Source organism: Somniosus microcephalus, chromosome 10 (assembly GCF_052327205.1).
Source record: "Somniosus microcephalus isolate GS21.2 chromosome 10, FLI_Smic_1.0, whole genome shotgun sequence".
NCBI lineage: Eukaryota > Metazoa > Chordata > Chondrichthyes > Squaliformes > Somniosidae > Somniosus > Somniosus microcephalus.
The window spans coordinates 213,201,970-213,226,745 of record NC_140996.1 but is presented as its reverse complement, the minus strand read 5'-3'; the positions used below and the strand labels follow the sequence as shown (position 1 = coordinate 213,226,745).

The window sequence follows — 24,776 nt, the reverse complement described above, 5'->3', positions numbered from 1 at the left end:
CTCGACCCATTTACAATCCTGCTACACATAGCTAACAGAAGGACTCGTCCCTTAGGAGTGTATAAATCAGGATCAGTGGCAAACCGCTCTGAAACTCACAGCGGAAGAAGATCGGTGACTTGGGCCGGGTACTAGAGTTTCACTGTGACCAATGCAACTGTCAACCCTCATCCATGCCTTTATCACCTCTAGACTTGACTATTCCAATGCACTCCTGTCACCTTTTTTCCCCCCATCGCCAATATTTTCTGTATCACTAATAAATATAAGTGTTCAATGAGGAAAAATACATAATTTTTTAAAGCACCTATGATTTTTCTTTCCTGGGTTGCACCCAGCAGTGTGCCCAGGAGAACCCCGGAGGGTTGGGAACAACGTTCCCAGTTAGCCGCGCTTTGTTCTGCGCGGTCCCTTTAAATTTCTGCCCGTGCGCGGTACTTACAACAGAAAAGCCGGCAAAGCGGAATGCGCGGGACCTTTCCCGTTACTGCGCGGCCGCGCTTAGAGGGAACTTTGGTTGGGAACCCTAGCTGGAGTGCCAATTCGCCAAGATGGTCAACCTGACGGGTTTTAAGTAAAGTTTTAGGAGCAGATTATTCTGGGATTGACTCTACTAGAATCTTTGCCACCGCCCCCCACCACCACCCCACCCAAAATAATTCACACTGGTCCTCTTTTAAGATGCAGCCAAATGGCTCCTTACTTTTGGAAGGAGATCCTGCTGGGTAGCTCTGGTTCTGCTATCATCTCTGCTACGTGTTCAAAACTCCAGCCACAAATTCAACAAAATGGCCTCCTTAGCTTGCTGGTCATTCTATGGTGTCCACCTGCTGCAGCTTCTTATTTCCAGCTCAGAGCATTTCCGTCTGGTGTCACATTTTGTTGTGGAGCTGCAGAAATAAAAAGAGAACAAGTCCAGTGTGTTAATTAAATGAGGAGGCCGCTCAGTGCTCGGTATACCAGCCCCAGTAGTTTGAATTTCACACTTTTCTTTATTAGGAGACCAACGTTAGAGTACAATGTAGTGTTCAACCATTCAAACACCTCTTGAACCAGGTCAACCAAGGAGAAAGCTTCAAGGACCAGGGTGCTAGAATCAAGGTGTAACATCCCCACCGACACCTGGGAATCCCTGGCCCAAGACCGCACAAAGTAGAGGAGAAGCATCCGGGAAGGCGCCGAACACCTCGAGTCTCTTCACCGGGAGCAGGCGGAAGCCAAGCGCAGGCAGCGCAAGGAGCGCACGTCAACCCAAGCACCCCACTACCCACCCCTTCAACCACCATCTGCCCCACCTGTGACAGAGACTGTAGGTCCCGCATTGGACTCATTAGTCACCTGAGAACTCATTTTTAATGTGGAAGCAAGTCACCCTTGGTTCCGAGGGACTGCCTAAGAAGAAGAAGCAGGAAGGAAGACTCTAGGCTCAAGATAGGGGGTGAGGGGAAGCACTCCTAGAACTAAGGGAGGGAGAACACCTCTAGGACCAGGATAACAGACTCAAGGACATTAGAATCAAGGCAGTACAGAGGGAGAGAAACTCCAGAACCAGGGTAGCACGAAGGCAGAACACCGCTACAAGCAAGGTAACAGTGAGGAGCACCTCACCGGGCAAAGAAATGAAAGAAAGACTTGCATTTATATAGTGCTTTTCACGACCACCGGACGTCTCAAAGCGCTTTACAGTCAACTAAGTACATTTGAAGTGGGGTCACCATTGTAATGTAGGAAACGCGGCAGCCAATTTGCGCACAGCAAGCTCCCACAAACAGCAATGTGTTAACGACCAGATAATCTGTTTTTTTTGGTTGAAGGATAAATATTATCCAGGACGCTGGGGATAACTCCCCTGCTCTTCTTCGAATTAGTGCTGTGGGATCTTTTACATCCACCTGAGAAGGCAGATGGGAGCCTCGGTTTAACGTCTCATCCGAAAGACGGCACCTCCAACAGTGCAGCACTCCCTCAGCACTGCACTGGGAGTGTCAGCCTAGCTTTATGTGCTCATGTCCCTGGAGTGGGACTTGAACCCACAAACCTTCTGACCCAGAAGCGAGAGTGCTGCCCACTGAGCCACAGTTGACACTGTAAGTTCCTCAGGAAGCGGAGTGGCAATGGGGAGCGTGCGGAGGGGGAGAGGCGAGCACTTCAGGGAGCGCAGTGACAGCGAGCAGCGCCGGGTGAGTAAGGGAAAATGGCGCAGTGAGGTCATTTTCTAATTTTGCAAAAGGATGAGACTGGCCAACCTGTGCGACTGGTGCACCTGATGGGAGAGTTACCTGCAGTACAGCATTTTATATGCAGCACATAAAGGTACATAACATGAAAAAAAAAAATCACACTATCTGCATATCTCGACATAAAATCTAAAAAACCAACTTATAATATCTTCAGTGCTATTTAGCGCAGTGTCACCGATAGATTTATGTGGTAGGAAGCCACCTTCCTACTTATTTCCTGAATGAGTCAAACTTTAATAGTTTTACAGGACTGCAGGCCCGCAGTTTATTGTAGCATTTTTCACCTGATAATTTCTTCCAATTGGAGATTTCCAAAGGCCAGGTTCTCACTCCTCTGCAGCAGAGAGAGAGGTGCCGATGCAGCTAATGCATATGTATCTCCGCAAGAGGAGCCATACATACATCAGTTACACACAGACAGCTGTCACCAGAGGAGCAGGGAACATTTTCTCTTAGAAAACTCCAGCAATGTGGTTACAATCACAGGAATTAGAGAGTGAAAAATGCTACAATAACGGGAGCGGTATTGTGCATATGAAATGTTATGGTGATAAATGAACCGAAGGAAATGGGGAGCCTTCCACTGAGGAGATGTAATCTCGAACCGTGGTTAGTGATTTGTAGCTCAGCGCTTTGAACATTTCTTCCCAACTGCGAAATAAAAGGGGATATTTAGCAAAACCTTGTACAGCAAGGCCCACTAGAATCAACTCTCGACAACAGATCAAAGACAGAAAAGCAGCAAACAGGAGGACGGTAGCATAGTAGTTATGTTACTGGACTAGTAATCCAGGAATCGTGAGTTCAAACTCAGTTAATTAAATAAATCTGGAATTAAAATGCTAATACCAGTAATGGTGACCATGAAACTACCAGATTGTTGTAAAACCCATCTGGTTCACTGATGTCCTTTCGGGAAGGAAATCTGCCGTCCTTACCCGGTCTGGCCGATATGTGACTCCAGACCCACAGCAATGTGGTTGACTCTTAACTGCCCTCTGAAATGGCCTAGTGAGACACTCAGTTGTACCAAACCGCTACAACAAAGTCAGCATTGTGGGAGTATTTTCACCACAAAGACTGCAGAGGTTCAAGAAGACAGTTCACCACCACCTTCTCAATTAGTCAATTAGGGATGGGCAATAAATGCTGGCCTTCCCAGCACCACCCACATCCTGTGAACGAATAATTTTTTTTTTTTAATGTTGGGAATGCTTAGCAGGGTGATCAACATTCTAGAGAGAAAAGTAGGTTAGCATTTCTTTTTATCTTCGACATGATAGGAGCAGAGGAACAGGAGGAGGCCATTCAGCCCATCGAGCCTGTTCCGACTTTCAATTAGCTCGTGGCTGATCTGTATGGAAGAGGGAGAGTCTTGCCATCAGGTCCCCCCTGGACACTTTTTGGGGGGTAATTTTAACTTTTGCCGATAGTCTCAGACTGTCAAAAGGAAAATCGGGAAAGGTACATATTGGACAGCTGATGCGATATCGCCTGTTTTACATTTTCGCCTCTAAGTCAGAAGGTTGTGGGTCCCACTCCAGGAACTTGAGCACAAAAATCTAGGCCGACACTCCAGTGCAGTGCTGAGGGAGCGCTGCACTGTCGGAGGTGCCATCTTTTGGATGAGACGTTAAACCGAGGCCCCCGTCTGCTCTCTCAGGTGGACGTAAAAGATCCCGTGGCACTATTTCGAAGAAGAGCAGAGGAGTTATCCCCGGTGTCCTGGCCAATATTTATCCCTCAATCAACATCACTAAAAAACGATTATCTGGTCATTTATCACGTTGCTGTTTGTGGGAACTTGCTGTGCGCAAATTGGCTTCCGTGTTTCCTACATTACAACAGTGACTACACTTCAAAAAGTACTTCATTGGCTGTAAAGCGCTTTGGGATGTCTGGTGGTCGTGAAAGGCGCTAGCCCAGGTCCATCAAAGGTCACTTCTCAGATACTCTCTGTGGGAAAGTGACCGAAATAGGCGTATCCTGTGAGGTCAATTAAAGACTAACTACTGTTGCTGTTGGCAGTCTCTGCGGATTGGCAGCTGCCTCACTTCTCTACTTGGGGAGAGGTCAGGCTATCTCAGGGTCAGAAGATCGAAAGGAAAATGTCTGGCTTTCTCTCTTTTCATCTATAGTTTTAAGATTGCTTAAAGTTCTGGTCTGTGGGTGTTTTGTATCGTGTCTAAACAGTGATGGACCAACCTCATAGAAACATAGACAATAGGAGCAGGAGTAGGCCATTCGGCCCCTCAAGCCTGTTCCGCCATTTAATGAGATCATGGCTAATCATCTAAATTCAGTGCCCTGTCCCTGCTTTCTCCCCATATCCCTTGATCCCTTTAGCCTTAAGAAATATATCGAACTCCTTCTTGAATATATTTAATGAATTGGCCTCAACTGTCTTCTGTGGTAGAGAATTCCACAGGTTCACCTCACCTCCTCATCTCAGTCCTAAATGGCTTACCCCTTATCCTTAGACTGTGACCCCTGGTTCTGGACCCCCCGCCATCGGGAACATTCTTCCTGCATCTAGTCTGTCTAGTCCTGTTAGAATTTTATAAGTTTCAATGAGATCCCCTCTCATTCTTCTAAACTCTAGCGAATATAAGCCTAATCGACCCAATCTCTCCTCATACGTCATTCCTGCCATCCCAGATATCAGTCTGGTGAATCTTCGCTGCACTCCCTCCATGGCAAGAACATCCTTCCTCAGATAAGGCGACCAAAACTGCACACATTACTCAAGGTGTGGTCTCACCAAGGCCCTGTACAACTGCAGCAAGACATCCTTGCTCCTGTACTCGAATCCTCTCGCTACGAAGGCCAACATACCATTTGCCTTCTTAACCGCCTGCTGCACCTGCATGCTTACCTTCAGCAACTGGTGCACAACGACACCCAGGTCTCGTTGCACTTCCCCTTTTCCCAATTTATTGCCATTCAGATAATAATCTGTCTTCCTGTTTTTGCCACCAAAGTGGATAACCTCGCATTTATCCACATTATACTGCATTTGCCAAGCATCTGCCCAATCACCCAACCTGTCCAAATCATACTGGAGTTTCTCGGCATCCTCCTTGCAGCACATACGCCCACCCAACTTTGTGTCGTCTGCAAACTTGGAGATATTACATCTAGCTCCCTCGTCTAGATCATTTATATATATTGTGAATAGCTGGAGTCCTAGCACCGATCCCTGCGGTACCCCACTAGTCACTGCCTGCCACTCGGAAAAAGAGCCGTTTATTCCAACTCTTTGCTTCCTGTCTGCCAACCAGTTCTCTATCCAAGTCAGTACCTTACCCCCAATCCCATGTGCTTTAACTTTGCACGCTAATCTCTTATGCGGGACCTTATCGAAAGCCTTCTGAAAATCCAAATACACCACATCCACTGGTTCTCCCTTATCTATTCTACCAGTTATATCCTCAAAAAATTCCAGTAGATTAGTCAAGCATGATTTACCTTTTGTAAATCCATGTTGACTTTGTCTGATCCTGTCACTGTTTTCCAAGTGCTCTGCTATTACATCTTTTATAGTGGACTCTAGCATTTTCCCCACTACCGATGTCAGGCTTACCGGTCTATAATTCCCCGTTTTCTCTCTACCACCTTTTTTGAATAGAGGGGTTACATTAGCTATCCTCCAATCCATGGGAACTGTTCCAGAGTCGATAGAATTTTGGAAGATGACCAGCAATGCATCTACTATTTCTAGGGCCACTTCCTTAAGTACCCTAGGATGTAGATTATCAGGCCCTGGGGATTTATCGGCCTTCAATCCCGTCAATTTCCCTAACACCATTTTCCTACAAATACTGATTTCATTCAATTCCTCCCTCTCATTAGGCCCTATGTTCCCCGACATCTTTGGGAGGTTATTTGTGTCCTCCTTTATGAAGACAGAACCAAAGTATGCATTTCATTGGTCTGCCATTTCTTTGTTCCCCATTATAAATTCCCCTGATTCTGACTGCAAGGGACCTACGCTTGACTTCACCAATTTTGCTCTCTTCACATATCTATAGAAGCTTTCACAGTCGGTTTTTATGTGCCCTGCAAGCTTACTCTCATAATCTATTTTCCCCTTCTTAATAAATCCCTCTGTCCTCCTTTGCTGAATCCTAAACTGCTCCCAATCCTCAGGTTTGCTGCTTTTTCTGGCCAAATTATATGTCCTCAATTGTTCTTTAAAATCTATTTATAAATAAATCGATACACAGACAGATATTTATGTTTACATTGTGAGGGCTGATGGCATTATTTGAGCGAGGGGTCCGATCTGGGCCTGGCAGTGTCAAAGGAAAGCTGATTTACCATGCAGGGCTCAGATAACTAGGTTGCTGAACTGTACTAGCTTAACAACTCCACTTGATGTTAGCTGAGTTCCTTCACGCTGCCAGGCTCCCCAAATCACTGCAAATCATTTTCCTGATGTTGTCATCAACACTTCCCAATCGTGGAAGCTTGTGAAGGCTAAATTTAAGCTAAAAAAAAAAAATTCAAATCCACAAATGGCCTGCTCAATAAAAGAGACTAACTTTTTTGGAATATATTAAAATTATGAATCATTAGCAAAAGCAAGTACCTTGGAAGAGAATAGTCTTCATAGACTCATACAACACAAAAGGAGGCCATTCGTCCCATCGTTCCTGTGCCGGCTTCTTGAGCTATTCAATTAGTCCCCGCTCTTTCCCCATAGCCCTGCAAATTTTTCCTTTTTAAGTATATAGAACTAAGGCGGGTAAATGGAGTTGAGGTACAGATCAGCCATGATCTCTTTGAATGGTGGAGCAGGCTCAAGTGGCTGAATAGCCAACTCCTATGTTCCCAAGTATTTATCCAATTCACTTTTGAAAGTTGCTATTGAATCTGCTTCCACCGCCCTTTCAGTCAGTGCGTTCCAGATCACAATAACCCGCTGCGTAAAAAATATTTCTCCTCATCCCCCCTCGGGTTCTTTTGCCAATTATCGTAAATCTGTGTCCTCTGGTTACCGACCCTCCGGCCAGCGGAAGCAGCGTCTTGTCAATTAACAAGCATAACCTAACTGCCCTGATGATCCAGTGAGTTGATGCAGTAAGTAGCTGAACCGTACAGATCAGGAAGGCCCCAGGTTCACCCTGAGCTAGCCGTGCTGCAATTGATCTCCACGCCCTTGAGTTTGGGGGAGGGGGGAACGCGGCCAGGGTTCCAGATCCGGCCCGCTCTCCGGAGACACCCTGGTGGAAGAGCGCGTGCGGCTCTCGGGTAAGGAGATCATTAGATCCAAACGCGATGCCCCCCATAGTTGAGCAGCTTGCCAAAACCCACTGTGAAGGCTCAAACAATTAGAAGACAACTATGAGCAAGCAGCCAATCCTGGATGAGGCCGTAGTGAAGAATCTCATCACAAAGAGGCTTTGGAGGTACATTAGACACAGGGCCACATCAACAGAACAGCTCGTAGGACACTAAAACTCACATCTAACGGAAGACAGTACTGCACGAGGAACATATTCCATATTATTCTTCCTGTAAAAGGAGACCGAAGAATTCAACATACAACTAAACACGATGCACTTTCTCAATGAATCACCCCGTGACTCAGACTGAATGTCAGAAACTTTCAAGGGAATTCACAGAAAAACTCTTGGCACAAAAAGGCCAACGTGGCACCGTATAAAATGAATTCCGTCATTTCTCTTGACTTGATTTTAGGAAAAGAAAATGTTGATCGGCTTTTATCCACTTTGTCGTATATCAATGTGATTTTACTGTCAGCGTTAGATTCGCACTGTATCCGTGCTCCTCCAGAAAGTAAGATCTCGCTGTTTTGATTAGATATAAGGGTCTAACCCCCAATCTCATACTACCAGCAGGAAATTATGGGATGGAAAATCGTGGGCTGTGCACCCTTGGTACATTCCCTGCCTCCCTGCCAGCACTGGCTCCATTCTGGTAGCATGGGATTGTGGAATCAGCCCTTTAGTTCTGTGGTTTTTCAATCGAAAAACGTGCACGTGATTTAAAATCTAGGAAATAGATGACATTGTGTGCTTAACCAATTCTCACCCCACTTCTCCCTTCCTCCTCGCCTAAAGATGTCAACTCAATGCTGGGGTAAGATTCCAAGCACCCCCTGGTACCTCGTTCAAGTGACTGTTCAAGAGTGGCAGAAGGCTACTTAGGTTATTCAAGCATGGGGAGCATCACCTCCTTACCCGTTTATGTCCTCACCCAGCATCTACACATGCATGCTCTCCAGCAGGAGTCAGTTGGTAGAAATCAGGAGTGCGACCTTCCCAAACCCTTGCATACTCAGGTTAATTGTAGCTGCCAAGCTAAGGCCTTATGTTCTTTATTATTTTGTTTGCCTTAATGACAGTTTACCTGTGTCAACACTTTTAGTGAAGAAATGCGTTACATGGATTCGTTTTTGCTCATTTTTGCAAAGTATTTCCTCTTCCTTGGGTCTCACCATACCAGGTTACGAAGATTGATTCCTGGGATGAGGGAGTTGTCCTATGAGGAGAGATTGAGTAGATTGGGCCTATACTCTCTGGAGTTTAGAAGAATGAGAGGTGATCTCATTGAAACATATAAGATTCTGAAGGGGATTGACAGGGTAGATGCTAAGAGGTTGTTTCCCCTGGCTAGAACTAGGGGGGCATAGCCTCAGGATAAAGGGTCGGCCTTTTAAGAATGAGATGAGGAGGAATTTTTTCACTCAGAGGGCTGTGAATCTCTATCCCAAAGGACTGTGGATGCTGAGTCGTTCAGTATATTCAAGGCTGAGATCGATAGATTTTTGGACTCTAGAGGAATCAAGAGATATGGAGATCGGGCGGAAAAGTGGAGTTGAGGTCGAAGATCAGCCATGATCTTATTGAATGGCGGAGCAGGCTCGAGGAGCCGGATGGTCTACTCCTGCTCCTAACTCTTATGTTCTTATGAAAGCAGGTGGATATCCTGATTCCTGATCCCAAGTTTGTGTCAATGCTGCTCTGAAAATAGCTGCTAAATGATTCACAAGAGCGGCCTGTGGGTGATTTTTCCTCCCATTTCCCTCCCTCCTCAAGGGGAATTGCCTGTCCTGCCTTTAGCGTCTCGCCACAGAGGCACAATGTTGAAGAACAGGGCCGTAAACACTCGTCGTATACCACTCTACCGCATCAGTTGGCGTTCCATCACAGTGTCCTGCTCTTTAACAAGTTGATCCACTTGCTCTGGGGTCAGGCAGTATGTGTGAAGAACCTATGCACATCGTTCACATAACACTCCATCCAGGGGGCACTGCTAGGGCCTAGTAAAACTCACCCAACTGGGTGAACATTAGCCCTGTGCTTTACACCACTGATCTTCCTAGTTTTTCAACATTTAGAAAATACTCCGTTTTATCTTTCTTGGGTCCAAAGTGGATGACCTCATATTTGTCCACATTGAACTCCATCTGTCACAGTTTTGCACACTCACTGTGTCCCTTTGCAACTTCCTGCTCCAATCTCCACTACTTAGGGGGAAAAATTCAGTTGTTTGCGCCTCCCGTTAGTGCCTTAAGAGGGCGCTAATGGGGCGCAAAGCAACTAGCGCCCGGGCGCGGCGATGTTTGCGCCGCTCGCGAAATTAACTAGACATTTTGCGGTGGCACTAAACACTATCGCCACGATCTCCTGCGCCGGCAGATTGTGACGTCAGTCGAGTGCGCAACGCCCAGTTAGTGCCCCAGACCGGTTATTGAGTGGCGCCCCCTGCCTTATCGCCTGCCGCTAGCAACAACAGGTTGAGGGGAGCGTTTTGCTGTCAGAAAGGGACTGGGAGAGCGCTATTTAAAGGCGGCCGCTTCCTGCCTTTTTTTGTCGGTGACATTTTTGCACCACGCATTCTGAGAGAGAGAGAGAGAGAGAGACTTCTGGAGAGATTCAACGCTGTGTGAAGGAGTTTTGAGTACTGAGCAGCACTTTGCAGGTTCATTTTGATTTGCCCTTCCTTGCTTCGCCAGCGCTCTGAGGTAGCGCCTCGCTGCTCGGCCTTTGCGCCTTAAGACAGGTGTGACGCGCCTGATTTAGCGCTCCAATCACCTCCAGGGGCGATAAAAGCCAAGTTTGCTGTCAGAGGCGATAATTAGCGCCAGGCGCTAAACTTTGCGCACGGCCGATAATGGCGCCCCAAACGGGACGATACCGAATTTTTCCCCCAAAGTGTCTCTCCTAACTTAATGTCATCTAAGTTAGGATATACAGTACAGCTCTCTATTCATTCCTTCGTGCAAGTCATTAATACGGTGAAAAGTTGAGGCCCCAGAACAGATCCTTGTGAACCACCACTTGTCACATCCCACCACTCAATAGTATCTGCCTTTTATCCCCACTCTCCGCCTCCTACCACCTAACTAAGTTCCAACCCAACTCAAAGGCTACATCCAATTCTATGAGCCCTCATTTTTATTAATAATCTCTTGTGTGGAATGTTGTTGAATGCTCTCTGGAAGCCCATATAGATAACATCCATAGACACTCCCTTATCTATCTTATTAGTGATCTTCTCAAAAAATTCAACTAGGTTAGTCAGACAATGTGAGTAGAGCAAATAACCCGCCATGTCTTTGCCAACATTGAAGTGTAACTGTTGCTCAGACACCAGTAAGCAGAACACGTACATGGGCATTTCCTTTTCACTGTTCAGAGCCTCTAATAGTTTGGCTACAGCGACCGAAGAACTGGCAGTATAACTCATGGCTGCTGGCCCTCTGCTGCTTTTTACAGGTACCAGTCTAAGACTATTACTTGGAGTATAATGATATTCAAAGAAAAAAAGTGTTCCTGATTTCCCCAATTCTATAATCAATAACAAAAGGTAACTGATTATGGCACTTATATGCACTATATAAACTGAGTTATTAGAGAGCTTAATTAATTCTAAGTACTGGTTCAGTATTCACACTCCTGCATTTGAACAATCATTGAAGGTTATAAAAGAGATTATGGGGGCTAAATTCGGTTGATTTGCGCCACCCGTTAGCGCCCTAATGGGGCGCAAATTAACTAGCGCCTGGGCGCGGCGCCAGCGGGAGGTTAGCGGCGACACTAACCGTTAGCGCCGCGCGGCGCTGCACCGCCGGTGATGATGTCATCGCCATGCGCAGCGCCCCACTCGCGCCCCGGCTGTAATATTGGGTGGCACCCACCAACTTACCACCGGACACTATGTCCGCTGGGGTCAGGGGAGCCTACCTGCGGCCGGGACGGCGCTAGTTAAAGGGGAGGTGCCAGGCGGCCATTTTTGTTGCTGGCCACCTGCCAGCACCTGCCCCCATTGCTGTCCCCAGCCCCCGTGAAACCCCACCGCGGGGTGCCGGCTGCGCTCCGGCTCGTTTGCCAGCACTCCTGATCCCTGGTGGCCCAGCTGGGCGCCGGGACGTGCTGCGCCAGGCCCCTCCCCTTTAATAAGGGGAGGAATGCCTGCAGTACCGCGGCACGTAGCGTCGCGATATTGGCTCGCAGCGCCTCAAGAGGGACACGGGGCACTTCCAGTAGCGCCCCACCTCCCTCTCGGGGCACTACATGGGAAAATCGGCCACGGAGGCGCTAACTTTTTCGGGGTGCTAAAATTAGCGTTCCGGCGAAGGTAGCGCCCAATTTTTACCCCTATGACTTTAGTCATTTTTATACAGCAAAATTATCATAATTAATAATGGGGTCAGCGTTGACCAGAAACTTAACTGGACCAGCCACATCAATACTGTGGCGACAACAGTAGGTCAGAGGCTGGGTATTCTGCGGCGAGTGTCTCACCTCCTGACTCCCCAATTCCTTTCCACCATCTACAAAGCACAAGTCAGGAGTGTGATGAAATACTCTCCACTTGCCTGGATGAGTGCAGCTCCAACAACACTCAAGAAGCTCGACATCATCCAGGACAAAGCAGCCCGCTTGATTGGCACCCCATCCACCACCTTAAACATTCACTCTCTCCATCAATAGCGTACCGTGGCTGCAGTGTGTACCATCTACAAGATGCACTGCAGCAACTCACCAAGGCTTCTTCGGCAGCACCTCCCAAACCCGCGACCTCTTCCACCTAGAAGGACAAGGGCAGCAGGCGCATGGGAACACCACCACCTCCAAGTTCCCCTCCAAGTCACACACCATCCTGACTTGGAAATATATCGCCGTTCCTTCATCATCGCTGGGTCAAAATCCTGGAACTCCCTCCCTAACGGCAATGTGGGAGTACCTTCACCACACGGACTGCAGCAGTTCAAGAAGGCGAGTCACCACCAGTTTCTCAAGGGCAACTAGGGATGGGCATTAAATGCTGGCCTTGCCAGCGATGCCAACATCCCATGAACGAATAAATAAATAAAAAGACGGTTCAAATATTAATGTCATTGCTCCTCAAGTATGAACAGAATTTCGACCACAGATCAAAAGATTGTTCTCTTTTATTGAGATTGAAGTTGAAGGTACGGAGCACAGAAACAGGTCTGTTCTGCCATAAAGCAACAATGTAGGTCACATTAAGGTTTAAGGAATACTGTAAGTAGTGTGAACAAGAACACAATAGAAGAATTCAGAGAATGCAATTGCAATCAACAGGGGCTCAATTATTCCTGCATTGCATCTAGTGTCGACACTGACTGATGTTGAACCAGACAGCTCAACAGGTACAACTCTCGACAAAAAGAAAATACTGCAGATGCTGGAAATCTGAAATAAAAACAGAAAATGCTGGAGAAACTCAGCAGGTCCGGCAGCATCTGTGAAGAGAGAAACAGAGTTAACGTTTCAGGTCGATGACCTTTCGTCAGAACTGCAAAAAAGCAGGAAATGGAACAGATTTTTAAGCAAGTGTAGGGGCTGGGAAAGAGGGGAGGGGATGAAAGTACAAAAGGGAAGGTCTGTGATAGGATGGAAGGCGGAAGAGATTAAGAGACATTAAGAGATATTCAAAGCAAAAGGAGATGGTAATGGGACAGGTTAAGAAACAAAGGATGGCTCTAGATGAAGTGTAAATTGCGCTGGCAGAATGAAAGACAGCTGCCATGTGGGAGAGAGAGAAAAAAAGACACAGACAAAAAGTGTGGGTAAAAAATATATATTAGGGGCCGAGGTTATGATCTGAAATTATTGAACTCTATGTTGAGTCCGGAAGGCCGTAAAGTGCCTAATCGAAAGATGAGGTGCTGTTCCTCGAGCTTACGCTGAGCTTCCGTGGAACAATGCAAGAGGCTGAGGACGATGAGGTCTGAGTGGGAGTGGAGTGGTGAATTAAAATGACAGGCGACCAGAAGCTCGGGGTCCCCATTGCGGACTGAACGGAGGTGTTCTGCAAAGCGGTCGCCCAAACTCTTTGTCTGGTAAATTAACTCATTAAGGTGAGAGATGAAAGTGCTGGGAAATACAACGTAACTATTCTGACAGCATCACAAAGTGGCCAGCTATTTAGGAGAGTGCGACAACTTCCTATTTATTGCCTTCCATGAAGTGTGAAACAATTAATTGTAGAGACACTGGGCAGGATTTTCATTGAGCCATGGAGGCGGGATTGGAGGCGTGTGGCGGGGGGTTAAAATCCTGAAATCGGGGGGCATGAACCCATTTCACCCCAACCCGCCTCCGTGCCAGTTTCAAAGGAGGCGGGTCCCTGCCCTGCGCTGGGACCCGCCTCCCCGAAGCAGGAAGGGGATTAGTGCCAATTAACTGCCTGTTAACAGGTAGTTAACAGACAGTTTTTAGCCTAATTCCTATTTTCATTCTTGAAGTGTGGGATTCCCGACGGCTCCAAACCACGCCAAGTTAGCGAGGCGGGCCGTCGGGCTGAAGGGCTTGGAGGGGTCGAGATGTCCGGTGTTCAGGTGAGTGATGGGTGCATGAGTGAAGAGGTAAGTGTGTTTGGTGTGTTTAAAGTGTTTAAAGAGGTTTTACTTACCTTTACAGCCTTCCTTCCTTCAGGTCTCGGGAGTCCCTCATCTCACCGGCACAGAATGCAGAATGGCCGTGATCTGTCAAAAATTGCAGCATTCAGCTTTCTGTTCCGGGGAGATCTCTAAATCATCCTGAGAGGAAGGAATTAACCTGGAGTACAGATTGTCAGTGTTTGACAGCTTCAAACAGCTGTGAAACGCTGATATTTCATCTGTCAAAAGGTCTTGACAGATGAAATATCAATCGGTGACGTCACCTGTTGCTGGGTGGCCCTTAATTGGCCTGCTGAGCGGGCTCAACAAGGTCAATCAAGTCAAAATCGCGTGGGTTGGCTACAACTCGATGGAGGCGGGACTACAACCCCGAAAGTTGTAGTCCCGCCTCCTACCCGCCTCCTCAATGAAAATCCAGCCCACTGGCTCTGTAGTTGAGTTGGAGACTAATTTTGATCCCTTCCTGCGAGTAGGCAGCAGAAACGGTATCCTTAGCAGGGAGGGTTTTTTTTTTTAATTGGCTTGTTCATTTCTTTCCCCGCAGAACTGAAAGCAATCACTTAATCCAAAATCTAATTAGTTTAAGCTGAATCAAAGCGAATATGACATAAAAAATCAGCAATCTTCTGAGCTGAGCCATCAAGTTAACCAAACGTAAAGTGCTCCTCACAAAGGGAAGGAGAATTAGAGGGGTAAGTACGATACACTCCTTCTCATTCATGCTATAGCAAGCTGTAAAAAAAGTCATAAGTCTTCTTGCTGTGCACAAATTGGCTGCCACGTTTCCCACATTACAACAGTGACTACACTCCAAAAGCACTTAATTGGCTGTAAAGCACTTTGAGATGTCCGGTGGTCGTGAAAGGCGCTATAGAAATGCAAGTCTTTCTTTCTTTCTTTGGAACAGAGAAGGCTGAGGGGAGCCTTGATTGAGGTGTATAAAATTATGAGGGGACTAGATAGAGTGGATAGGAAGGACCTATTTCCCTTAGCAAAGAGGTCAATAACCAGGGGGCATAGATTTAAAGTAATTGGTAGGATTAGAGGGGATTTGAGGAGAACTATTTTCACCCAGAGGGTGGTGGGGGGTCTGGAACTCACTGCCTGAAAGGCTGGTAGAGTCAGAAACCCTCATCACATTTAAAAAGTACTTGGATATGCACTTGAAGTGCCGAAACCTACAGGGCTACGGACCAAAAGCTGGAAAGTGGGATTAGGTTGGATAGCTCTTTTTCGGCCGGCACAGACACGAAGACCTCCTTCTGTGCCGTAAACTTCAATGATTCTATGAGCGAAAGGAAGTCTAGAAGGTGCATAAATTGTTTTTTTTTTACACTTCTTAAAAAGCAATTCTATCCAAATTCACAGGTAACTTGGAGTCGCAAAGTTCCCCCATCAGATTTTAGAAGTAGCCTTCTGAATGCTCAAGCTATTTCCATACACCTCCTGGCATTGATCTTGCTATTCATCTGGCCTGATATGGACATCGTAGCCATCTGCCCTCTCACACATGCCGAGAATGGGACGGAGAGGCGAGCTACATAAAGAAGGATTAGCAATTCTCAATATAACCATTGATTTCTAGAAAATAGCACTTCAAAAATATACCGAAGCATTTTCAAAGCAACAATCCAATCTAAAAATGTATTAAACGTATGGATACATTTTCTTTAAAGATGAAAACATTGCTGCAAATGAAAATCAGCACATACAAGATAGGAATAGTTCAAAAGTAAAACACTGCGGATGCTGGAAATCTGAAACAAAAACAGAAAATGCTGGAAATGCTCAGCAGGTCAGGCAGCATCTGACGAAAGGTCATCGACCTGAAACGTTAACGCTGTTTCGCTCTCCACAGATGCTGCCTGACCTGCTGAGTGCTTCCAGCATTTTCTGTTTTTACTATCGGAAAAGTTCAAATGTATTAAGACAAAAGGCAAGGCCATTGAAACTTTAAATAAGACGGTTTCTTCAATGAACTATTACATTAGAGGATCAGGGGGACCTTGGGGAACATGTCCACAGATCCCTGAAGGTAGCAGGACAGGTAGATAAGGTGGTTAAGAAGGCATACAGGCTACTTGCCTTTATTAGCCGAGGCGTTGAATATAAGAGCAGGGGGGTTATGCTTGAACTGTATAAAACACTAGTTAGGCCGCAGCTAGAATACTGCGTGCAGTTCTGGTCACCACATTACAGGAAGGATGTGATTGCACTAGAGAGGGTATAGAGGAGATTTACGAGGATGTTGCCTGGGCTGGAGAATTTTAACTATGAGGAAAGATTGGATAGGCTGGGGTTGTTTTCTTTGGAACCAAGGAGGCTGAGGGGAGACCTAATTGAGGTGTATAAAATTATGAGGGGATTAGATAGAGTGGATAGTGTTGTGTATGTACCTTTAAGAGAATAACTGGTCTCAGACTGCAGTACCGGCAGTGACCACCTCTGTATAAAAGGCGCTAGTGAGCCTCTGTAGTTTCAGTTTCCCGATTGACTTCATTCAGTAAAGACTTGTTTTGTTCAACTCCTGCTGTCCGTGTCTCAATCATTCACGGACATAATACTGGCGACGAGCAGATATGAACTTACCTACAGTCTGCACCACCTCCTGGGATCCATTCCTGCAGCGAAGTGAGCAGAGGTCGAGGCCAGAAGGAAGAAAGAAGCAGTAGAAACGGGCGTCGACCGTGGGCATCCGCCCCTGTGTTAGCGGAGTTGAAGATTGCTGGAGAAGCTGTCGAAAGCGGGGCCTGGTTCCTGTCGACGGTGCTTCAGCTAATCGGGCTGGTGGCAGGTAGTACACTGATCCTTCCTGGGCTGCGGCGGTCGCGAACTTGAGCGGGTGGCTTGCAACGGGGCCGAGCAGCGTTGTCGGGAAGAGGAGAGAGAGAGGGTGGAGCACACAGGGCGTGGCCGGTGCTACGAAGCCGGGCTGTGTATAGACCCGAGAAGAGGGAGGCAAGAGTCCCACAGGGTTGTTCCACGACGGGAAAATTTTTAAAAAAATATTAAATGCACAGGAAACCGCGAGGAGCTGCAGGCTGCAACGGAAACCGCGGAAAGCAGCGCTAGCAACAGCGGGGAAGAAGGCAAAGCGCGTGAGGTGCCATTTTAGATTTGCAAGATGCCGAAGACTGGCAATATCACTGCCTTTGATAATACAATAGAGGACTGGACCACGTATGTGGAAAGAGTCGAGGTATATTGCGAGGCAAACGAAATAGCCGATGAGAAAAAGGCATCGGTATTGCTAAACTTAATGGGCGCTAGAACGTACGGCCTATTGCGGGACCTGATTACTCCAGCCAAACCGAAGGCGAAGAGTTTTAACGAAATTGTTGCTGTCCTACAGGAACACCTAAACCCTGCACCGCTGCTGATAGCAGAAAGATTTAAATTCCACAGGAGAACTCAGCATAAAGATGAGAACAATGCTGAGTACCTTACGGAACAACGCAAGCTATCAAAGCACTGCCAGTTCGGAGCAGGACTGGCAGATACCCTACGGGACAAATTTGTCTGTGGACTCCTGAGTGAAGGAACACAGAAGAAGTTACTCTCAGAGAAAGAGCTGACGCTAGATAAGGCTTTCAGCGTGGCAGTATCGTACGAAGCAGCAGCCAGGGGAGCTGCAGAAATTCAACAAAAGCCACAGGAATACGGCACCCACAAAATGACACGGGGATTTGCAAAATGTTATCGCTGCGGCAGAACTAACCATGACCAGAAGGACTGCTGGTCCAAGGACAAAATATGCAGGCAATGCGGAAAGATGGGATACATTGCACGAGTTTGCAGGTCTGGGAAGAAGACCAGCGACAACAAAAAGGCTACTAAGGAACCGTACAAGAAAGTACAAAAGATGACGGACAGTAGTTCCGAAGACCAGATGAGCGATAGTGAATCCGGGAACAGGAGACTAAGCTGTCTCAAACTTCACAATGTAATCGCAAAAGAGGATCACCGAACCATTTGGGTCACCCTCACGATAGCAGGGTCCCAAGTTAAAATGGAATTGGATACAGGATCAGCGCTAACCATCATGAATCGACGAGACTACGAGCGGCTATTCTCACACATACCCTTGAGAGAGACATCCATCATCTTGACGACATATACGGGGCAAAAAGTATACCCCAGAGGAAAAATAAGGGTGCCTGTCGAATACAACGGCAAGAAAATACGGAAATTGTATCTCTACATACTGCAAAATGGTGGGCCACCATTATTGGGACGTGAATGGATCAGGAAGATAAGCTTAGATTGGCACTCCATTCAAGCAATGACGGCGAACGGTAAAAAAGATGAAGACGTCACTCCTGGACGATTGTCAACAATCTTAGCTAACGCCAAAGAGGTATTTCAACAAGAACTGGGCACTCTTAAAGGCGTAACCGCCTCGATAAAAATAGAAGAGAATGCAATTCCCAAGTTTTTCAAAGCAAGACCGGTACCATATGCAATTCGCCCAGCCGTCGAGGCAGAGCTGGAGAATCTGGAGAAGGCAGGCGTGTTGTCTAAGGTCGACTGGAGCGAGTGGGCGACACCCATCGTTCCTGTCATGAAGAAAACATTAAGCAATAAGTCTGAGGAGCCAAGGAAGATTCGCATCTGTGGGGATTTCAAGGTGATGGTGAACCCAGTCCTTCACACAGTACAATATCCTGTTCCAAGGATAGAAGACATCTTCGCCTCACTGTCTGGAGGGAAGCGTTTTACAAAAATTGACCTAGCACAAGCATATTTGCAGATGGAGGTTGAAGAATCCTCTAGGAAGTATCTCACGATAAACACTCACAAAGGTCTTTACCAGTATCATCGATTGGTATTCGGAGTAGCATCGGCTCCGGCGATATGGCAAAGAGCGATGGAACAAGTCCTGCAAGGGATTCCGGGGACTCAGTGTTACTTGGACGACATCCTTGTGACAGGTGAAGATGACAGAGAACACCTTGACAACCTACAGCTGGTGCTCACTAGACTACGGGAACATGGGCTACGAGCCAACCGCCCCAAGTGCGAGTTTTTTAAGAAACAGATATCGTATTGTGGCCATGTGATTGATGAAGAGGGGTTACATAAGTCCCCTGACAAAATTGAAGCGGTTGTTAAGGCCCCAGCACCTGAAAATGTGTCGCAACTGAGGTCATTCCTCGGATTGGTGAATTACTACCATAAGTTTTTGCCGAATTTGTCGACAATTCTGCACCCACTGAACGCCCTGCTACGAACGGGAGTAGCATGGAAATGGAGCAATGACTGTAAGCGGGCCTTTCAGAAGAGTAAGGACTTAATCACTTCAAGAGAAGTATTGGCTCACTACAACCCAGCACTGCCGATCAGACTGGCGTGTGATGCGTCTCCCTACGGCATTGGGGCGGTACTGTCACATAAATTCCTTGATGGTTTAGAGAGGCCGATAGCTTTTGCGTCACGCTCGTTAACTTCTGCCGAGCGTAACTACGCCCAGATTGACAGAGAGGCCCTCAGCCTAGTGTGGGGGGTGAAGAAGTTCAATCACTACCTGCACGGTCAAAAATTTACTCTACTAACCGATCATCAACCTCTTGTCTCCATTTTCAACCCTCAGAAGGGCGTACCGATAATGACAGCACAACGGCTGCAGAGGTGGTCCTTTTTCCTAGGGGCACACCAATATGACATCGAGTACAAAGGAACTAAACAGCATGGGAATGCTGATGGATTGTCACGCCTACCGTTGCCGATGGTGGAAGAAGAAGACCTTGCAGTGGATCCAATGGAGTTATTCCACTCGACCATAGTCGAATGTCTCCCTGTGACGAATGCAAACATAGAAAAGGAAACACGGAATGGCCCGACACTATCACGGGTCTATGATTTAACGGTGAAGGGATGGCCAGCACATGGCGAACCACTGCTGCCAGCATTCTCGCTGAGAAGAGAACAGCTGTCAGTGTGCAGAGGAACCTTGATGTGTGGATCCAGAGTAGTAATTCCACCTAAGTTGATGGATAGAGTGCTCAATGAGCTTCATGAGGGTCATCTGGGTGGGGTAAAAATGAAGAACTTAGCCAGAGCGTTTGTGTGGTGGCCGGGAATCGATAGAGAAATCGAAGAGATGACCAAGAGCTGTGCAGGATGCCAGAAGGTCCAAAACGCCCCACCACAAGCTCCTCTACATCCATGGGAGTGGCCCTCATCTCCATGGCAAAGGGTGCACATTGATTTTGCTGGTCCCTTCATGGACTCGATGTTTTTAATTGCGGTGGATGCACATTCAAAGTGGCCAGAGGTAATAAAAATGTCCTCAACCACCACGGAAAAAACTATCACAGTTTTACGAACCATATTCGCCAGGAATGGGCTGCCTGAACAGATTTGCTCTGACAATGGACCACAGTTTGTGTCTGAAGAGTTCCGGAGGTTCTTAAAGAACAATGGTGTTAAGCATTACACATCTGCCCCATATCATCCAGCCACTAATGGATTGGCTGAGAGGTTTGTTCAAACATTCAAGAAGGCTATCAAGGCAATGTGTAATGAAGATATACCCCTACAACACAAGGTGGACAACTTCTTGTTTGCCTACCGGAATGCGACACATGCGGTTACCAACCAAACTCCAGCCATGATGTTCTTCAATCGAAGACTATGATGCCGCTTGGATTTGGTTAAGCCAAACGTCCGAAGAGATGTGGAGAACAGGCAGTTTCAGAATATGAATGAAAGGCTGACCAGGAGTTTTAAGATAGGTCAACCAGTTTTGGCCCGGGACTACCGCACTGAGAAATGGCAGCCAGGAACGATTTGTACACGGCAAGGACCTCTCATGTATACCGTGGACGTTGGAGAGAGCATTGTAAGACGCCATGCTGACCAGATTCTAGAGTCACTGGAAAACGTCAACTCCACACCACGATCTGATACACCTGACAATGAAATCGATGTACCAATTGCAGCTACCGCAGAATCGTTGATATTGGAAGCAGATGAACCAAACAACGACATTGATCCCGACTCAACCTTGCCAGAAGAACCTGATACCCCAAAGAGGCGTTATCCAGACAGAATCAGGAAGCCTCCTCAAAGACTGAACTTATAATTGCTTAAACTTAACCAATGTATCTAGCAACCGTAATTCTGATTGTAATTAGTTATCATTTAGTTGTTAAATGAATGTTATGTACTGTTTATCTAAAAGGGGAGGAATTGTTGTGTATGTACCTTTAAGAGAATAACTGGTCTCAGACTGCAGTACCGGCAGTGACCACCCCTGTATAAAAGGCGCTAGTGAGCCTCTGTAGTTTCAGTTTCCCGATTGATTTCATTCAGTAAAGACTTGTTTTGTTCAACTCCTGCTGTCCGTGTCTCAATCATTCACGGACATAATAGATAGTGTAGTGTATGTACCTTTAAGAGAGAACTACTTTTACTGCTCCTGTATACTGTAGTACCGGCAGTGACCACACCTGTATATAAGTCTTGAGCATGCCTCTGTACTGTTAGTCTTTAGACTACCCTCCTCCAGTAAACACCTGTTGATTGTTAATTTACAGCCTCCGTCTAGTTATTGGAAAACATCATACCTTAAGAATCAACGGATTCAATAGATAGGAAGGACCTATTTCCCTTAGCAGAGGGGTCAATAACCAGGGGCATAGATTTAAAGTAAATTTCTATGATTCTATGATTAGTACAATAAGACAAGCAGAAGTAATGCAATAATCAAGCCCGGGAGCTACTTGTTTGATTTAATTACATAGAGGTCTTTAATGTCACCTTAGGGAGTTATTTGTCGATGGCTTTTTCCAGAACTCTCAATGAAATCCTACATAGGAAAATTATCCGAGTGTTTTTTATTAAATCTCTTGTTCCATTTCAAGATATGTTTTTGTCATTGTACTTGTCAACCAACTGAAAGTGTTAGTCATTTCTGAAACTATTTTCTGTGGAAACAAAATTAAGCGTATAATAGCGCGAACCATTATCAACGAACAGTAAAGAAATCACAGAATGATTAAACAGAAGCTGAGCCCTTCTGTTGTAAAGCTCACTGATATATATTCTAGCTGCGGCCTAACTAGTGTTTTATACAGTTCAAGCATAACCTCCCTGCTCTTATATTCAATGCCTCGGCTAATAAAGGCAAGTATCCCGTATGCCTTCTTAACCACCTTATCTACTCCTCCTGCTACCTTCAGGGATCTGTGGACATGCACTCCAAGGTCCCTCTGATCCTCTAATGTAATAGTTCATTGAAGAAGCCGTCTTATTTAAAGTTTCAATGGCCTTCCCTTTTGTCTTAATACATTCAAGGCTGAGATAGATAGATCTTTGGACTCTAGGGGAATCAAGGGGTATGGAGATCGGGTGGAAAAGTGGAGTTGCGGTTGAAGGTCAGCCATGATCTTATTGAATGGTGAGCAGGCTCGAGGGGCCGTATGGCCTACTCCCGCTCCTAATTCTTATGTTCTTATGATAGAGACTGCAACGTTGTGGAGCGAAACTGGAAGAAAAAAAAATCTACTAATATTTCACTAGAAACCGTTAACACTAAATTCAAGCACTGAGACTATTTTTATTCCATAGTCAGACAACAGTGGGCATGACCCAGAATGCAACTGCCACAATGAACACATATAGTTCAGCACATAAAAACAGAAAATGCTGGAAATACTCAGCGTCCTGCCTGACCTGCTGATTATTTTCAGCATTTTCTGTTTTTATTTCAGATTTCCTGCATTCGCAGTATTTTGCTTTTGTATAGTTCAGCACTTGTGGGTATGTCCTTGCTTATATATTAACACAGACTCTCTCTACTGCACCCAACATGTAAAGGAAAGCCTTGCAAAAGACCCCCTTCCCCCACCCCCACAAAAGTAAAGAGAAAAGTAAAACATATAACGTGAAAATCGCACCGATCAATGGTTCTGTCGACGCCAAGCTGCAGAATGGCAAAGGTGTAACGTTGCTTCTCCCGAATAAGAAAGCCGTAAATTTATTTTCATCCACAAGAATATTCAGGGAGAGCACCACTTATATATTTTTTGTACTGGGAGAGAAGAGGGCAATTATCCTCTCATCAATCTTGGGGGTCAGTAACACAAAGTGGTCGCTGTGATTGTCGGGACATTTGACAATTATTTGAGCCGAAGCTGAAAATCATTTCAATCCACTGGATCCAGACATAGGAACAGTTCCTCGGAGTGACTAATCTAATCCAAGCAATTCAGATGCTGTCCTGATGCCGAAACTGTAACTTTTTTTTACCCAGTTCTGACGAAGATTCTCACCCAGAATCTTCTTCGGATGCTGACTGACCTGCTGTGAGTTTTCTGTTTTTATTTCCAATTTCCACTGCTAATGGTCTATCTTTCTTACCTCTGCAATGTGATTTTGCCTAGTATCTCGCTTTCACTTCTGAAGGTGATGACTTACGCAGTGGGTGCCAGGAGCTCTCAAGTATCTCATCTAAATGACCATCCTTCACGTGTGTATCTGAACAGTGAATGTCAGCAAGTTGTCTAACCATGCCAGGAGATGAGCAATACTGTCTTCACCCAATGTCCATACTGGCATGTTTTCCGGCAGGGTTGTTGGATAGTGATTAAAACAGGGTAGATGCAGAGAGGATGTTTCCCCTCGTGGGGAAATCTAGAACTTGGAGGCATTGTTTCAGAATAAAGGGTCGCCCTTTTAGAACTGAGATGAGGAGGAATTTCTTCTCTCAGAGGGTCGTAAATCTGTGGAATTCTCTGCCCCAGAGAGCCGTGGAGGCTGGGTCATTAAATACATTTAAGGTGGAGATAGACAGACTTTTGCAAGATAAGGGAGTGAAGGATTATGGGGAGCGGGCAGGGAAGTGGCTTTGAGCCCAAGATCAGCCACGATCTTATTGAATGGTGGAGCAGGCTCGAGGGGCCAAGTGGCCTACTCCTGCTCCTATTTCTTATGTTCTTATGATTGGGAACCATTATTGATTTTCCACCTTCCCCAACTGTGGAAACCAAAACCAACTGTACTGTCCCAATCACTAAGACAGTTATTTGATCCCCAAGATTAGATTTTTACCTTGAAATTTCCATAATGTATTTTTAGTACCGATGGTGCAGTAAAACAAGCACTTCCTGTTAAGTGTTACGTTTACTTCCTGGCACACTTCAGATGTCACACTTTACCGCATCTTCTAACTCACCGTGAGCAATGCCATGTGGGAGACCTGCTACTGATATTCAATGATTTATGACTGTGCTGTGACCTGCTGATCAACTGCAGCGTATCATTTGATAAACTTGCAATTAATAAATCACAATCATTAATTGTTCAGTGAAGATATGACTATGCAGGGAATCCTGCTCATCAATGCCCATCACAATGCATGTTACACAAAAAACAAAGAGGAAAACAAAATATAAATACCCCTAACAAATCTACAGTGTATATTTAATTTATAAAAATAATGCCACAATGGGAGTGATTCAGAGGCCATAATCTCAATATGAGGTTTCTGTCACATAATCAGTCGCAGTAGCAACAACAACTTGTATTTATATAGCGCCTTTAATGTTGTAAAACGTCCCAAGGTGATTCACAGAAGTGTTATCAAACAAAGTTTGACACAAGCCACATAAGGAGATATTAGGGCAGATGAT

The 24,776-nt window shown here is 46.0% G+C and overlaps 1 protein-coding gene across 2 annotated transcripts in view; it reads right to left on the bottom strand.

Moving 5' to 3' along the window:
• LOC147112076 (cohesin subunit SA-2) overlaps nucleotides 1-24,776 on the bottom strand; it is a 137,645-nt gene that overhangs the window by 94,678 nt on the left and 18,191 nt on the right. For both annotated transcript variants that reach the window (XM_085999588.1, XM_085999587.1), the window contains exon 2: nucleotides 704-890. In XM_085999588.1, coding sequence (XP_085855714.1) covers nucleotides 704-747 — 44 coding nt within the window. In that variant the 5' untranslated portion in view covers nucleotides 748-890. The remainder of the gene's footprint in view (nucleotides 1-703; nucleotides 891-24,776) is intronic.